The sequence below is a fragment of the Coregonus clupeaformis genome, chromosome 18 (genome assembly GCF_020615455.1).
Source record: "Coregonus clupeaformis isolate EN_2021a chromosome 18, ASM2061545v1, whole genome shotgun sequence".
NCBI lineage: Eukaryota > Metazoa > Chordata > Actinopteri > Salmoniformes > Salmonidae > Coregonus > Coregonus clupeaformis.
In genome coordinates this window covers 34,727,919-34,731,660 of record NC_059209.1, presented here as the reverse complement: position 1 = coordinate 34,731,660, position 3,742 = coordinate 34,727,919, and the positions used below count along the sequence as shown (strand labels likewise).

Genomic DNA, 3,742 nt, shown 5'->3' with positions numbered 1-3,742 from the left:
TAAATATAATGCTCTGCTCTCAGCTGTTTTCCTGTTCAAGAACATCCATTAGATAGTCAACAGAAACCACCTGTTGTTGGAAAGCGTTCTCTCTACTCTGAGGCGCTTCGTGAACATGGGCCCTGATCTATGCCCGTATTCATAAAGCGTGTTCATAAAAGTTTTTCTTTTTAGATCATATTGAAGCAGATTGTTCTGGACTGAGAAAACCTGATCCTAGATCAGCACTCCTAATCTGATCCACTTTATGAATAAGGAACAGGTCTCCCCTGATCTGAAAGGAAAAACTCAGCAGTCCTACTCTGAGAAGCTTTATGACTCCTAGCAAGCACTTCTCTATACAACAGCGCCCCCATCTGATGAGATAAAGTAATCTTTTTTGTTAATGATAATATACCATTGTGAATGATCATTCAGTTCATTTCCACATGCATTATGTTTTTTGATGCTCCAATGACATGAGAACCTAAAAACACTTACGCATTTCTTGACCAAAATGTAACATTTTTTTTTTTTACAAATGTTTGGATGTGTCTCATCTGAAACTGTAGGTATAATGGCGGGCTCAGTGACTTTGTGGGTTCCTTTGCTGATGGTGATGCTGCAGCTTCATACCAGGTTGGAGCCTTAAGATAACATAACATAAGGACTTCATTATCACCACAGGGAATGTATTTATTGATCTGATACGCTGATTATGAATGAAGGCCAAACCATAGAATAACAAAAAGTGATATTAAACTCAGGTTTAAGCAAAATAATGTTATACTGTAAAAGGTAAATGTCGAATGGTAAAAAGCTTTGACATCAACTCTCAAATTTAGTAGAAATATTGATCTATCGTTTTTAATATGCTATGGACCAATCTAAGACATATTCTGGGAAAGCATAAAATAATACAGAAACATGATAAAGCCAGACTGAGGCCATCTTGCCGTAAAGCTTTTTTTTTTTTATTGACGTTTTCATTGATGTAAGGAAGTGAATACATGAGTGACAGGGTGAGAGAACCAATCAGACACAAGGTCATAGGTTACTATCTAACCATCATTCTGTTCCTTCTAGTGGCTGTAGTCGTAGGTGTAGGTGTAGTAGACGGTGCCTTTCTTCAGGTGGCAGGTCTCGATGTGTGTTCCTCGGCGGATGGTGGTGGTGCAGGTCCCCAGGCGGTTATCTGGTCCGACGTTATCATTCCACACCTAATAATAATAATAATAATAATAATAATAATAATAATAATAATCGTAATAGTAATAATCTTCCTCCTCCTCTTCCTCCTCATCCTCATCATCATAATCGATTGGATTTACATATTGCTTTTCCATTGCTCAAAGCACTTTACATAGTAAGGGGGGAAACTCACCTCTAGCTTCAGGACAGACTTGTCGATGATGTCTAGGAAGTTGAACTCGCCGGGCCAGGTGGGGTTGGCCTGGTTCTTCAGAACGCTGGTCATGCCACCGAAGGCTGGGCCGCACCACACCTTAGGAAGATAATGTTGTCAGTAGACTTTTTATTATTAAATGTTTTTTATTATGATTTGTAATGCATGTATAGTTGGCTCACTTGGCTGAGGAACCTCTACATGTATTTTAAAATTCATTAATTAATTTGTTTGTTCATTTATCTGTTCATTCGTTTGTTTGTTTGTTCACCTAACAAGTAACAACCCAATCACTGACATTTTCATGGTCACACGTCACTGTAGCCTACTTGATATCCAAACAAATGACTGCTGACTGTCTACTGTTTAGTGGTTGATTATTGCTGTGTCTCTGTCCTTTTGTGTTATGATGCCTGTCCTGTCTGTAACATTACTGTACTTCTTCTGTTTTACCACCCCACCTGCCAGTCCCTCATTGTAAATATCAACATTTCATTAACTGACTGTTCTGGTTAAATAAAGGTTAAATAAATGAATAAATTCACCTTGACGTAGGGGTCTGGCTGGGAGAGGAGGTCTCCTTTCAGGTTGGTGGCACTAATGCCCCACACCCTGACGCGGTCGTCATACGAGCCACATTGTACAAGAGCCAGGGTGCATAGCACCAGCAGACCCAGGGACAGAGAGAGAGAGGCCATGGTACACTGTCTGAGAGAGAGGAGAGAGAAGAGGAGAGGAGGGGAGGGGAGGGGAAGATATAAACATGTCAGATGGGTGTCCATAAGAGCTTGAAACTAACAGTACAAACTGTATTCAGACAGGAGTAAAAATAGAGGTGAAAGATCAGGACATATTATCAGTATTAACAGATTAGTTATTGGAGGAAGAGAGAGAGAGAGAGAGAGAGAGAGAGAGAGAGACTATTTGCACATTGTTACAACACTGTATATCCACATAATATGACATTTGAAATGTCTTTATTCTTTTGAAACTTCTGAGTGTAATGTTTACTGTTAATATTTATTGTTTATTTCACTTTTGTTTACTATCTACTTCACTTGCTTTGGCAATGTGAACACACGTTTCCCATGCCAATAAAGCCCTTAAATTGAAATTGAAATTGAGAGAGAGAGAGAGAGATTAGGTGGGAAATGATGTGGAAACTGAGCTGACCATATTAGAGACACATACCTCCCTCAGATTTCACAGACCCACAAAAATGTGAAAACAAATCTAATTATGTTAAACTCTCATATCTATTGGGTGAAATACCACAGTGTGCAATCACAGCTGCAAGATTTGTGACCTGTTGCCACAAGAAAAGGGCAATCAGTGAAGAACAAACACCATTGTATATACAATCCAGATTTATGTTTATTTATTTTCCCTTTTGTACTTTAACTATTTTCACATTGTTACAACACCGTATATAGCAATAATTTGACATTTTAAATGTCTCTATTCCTTTGGAACTTTGTGAGTGTAATTTTTACTGTTCATTTTTTTGTTTTCTTCTCTTTTGTTTACTATCTACTTCACTTGCTTTGGCAATGTAAACATATGTTTCCCATGCCAATAAAGCCCTTAAATTGAAATTGAATTGAGAGAGAGAGAGAGAGAGAGAGAGAGAGAAAGAAATGGAAGACACGCAAGAACAATCCTGAATCAGCAGAAATACAGGCTCTTATTCAATTGCAGATAGTAGCTTTTCAGAAGTGTGTTTGATTTACACACCAGCGTATCCTGGATGGAGTGAGATCACACTTGATATGGAAACTGTCAGTCCCATGGTGTGACACATTCAGTTCTGACAGCAAACCTTGCTGAGAAGTCATCCAGTGGACTCAACCAAACTGATAGTCCATTTCTATATCTGCTGCTGTGGAAATCTAAAAGCGCTTTTAGGAAAGCCACTCACTGTCTGCAATCAACTGATTCACGAGAGAGAGAGAGAGCGAGAGAAAACAACAGACAATGTCTTACCTGTATATCCTTGAGATGGACGTCTGTCTTTCTCTAGTCACCCAACTGCTGATGGTCCTTACTGTGCCATCTTGCTGTTTATAAAGATCTCAGCCCCCCCACAGGTGGTATGATCACCCACAGGTGGTATGTAGGACTACTTAGTTACGCATTAACCAATGAGAACACACCCTATATTACCAGGAGACATATGGAAGCCTATATGGTGTAACAACAAATTCTGATACTATCTGAAATGCTGATTGAACAAATTAAATTCCAGATATTGTCAAAAGGCCAGCCCAGTGAATAAACAGTTAGGTAAGGGAGAGGGCGGAGATGGTAAATAGTACTGCATAGAGTTTAGAATAATTCATCAGTAATACCATTGATCAC

General features: G+C 39.0%; 1 protein-coding gene across 1 annotated transcript; it reads right to left on the bottom strand.

Moving 5' to 3' along the window:
• Positions 1 to 873: 873 nt before the first annotated feature.
• On the bottom strand, positions 874 to 3,429 carry LOC121587280 (calcium-dependent lipid-binding protein). The gene is made up of 4 exons (XM_041904193.2): positions 3,368 to 3,429; positions 1,930 to 2,092; positions 1,364 to 1,483; positions 874 to 1,199 (listed from the first exon to the last, which is right to left on the bottom strand). Exons 2-4 carry the CDS (start codon positions 2,080 to 2,082, stop codon positions 1,062 to 1,064), a joined length of 411 nt encoding a protein of 136 aa, XP_041760127.1. The 5' UTR covers positions 2,083 to 2,092; positions 3,368 to 3,429; the 3' UTR covers positions 874 to 1,061.
• Between the last annotated feature and the right edge of the window lie 313 nt (positions 3,430 to 3,742).

Coding starts and splice junctions, on each gene's coding strand:
- LOC121587280 (XM_041904193.2), bottom strand. CDS start 2,082: ATGGCCTCTCTCTCTCTGTCCCTGGGTCTGCTGGTGCTATGCACCCTG. Junction 1,484..1,929: donor AGCCAGACCCCTACGTCAAG/GTGAATTTATTC, acceptor TATCTTCCTAAG/GTGTGGTGCGGCCCAGCCTT. Junction 1,200..1,363: donor AGTCTGTCCTGAAGCTAGAG/GTGAGTTTCCCC, acceptor TATTATTATTAG/GTGTGGAATGATAACGTCGG.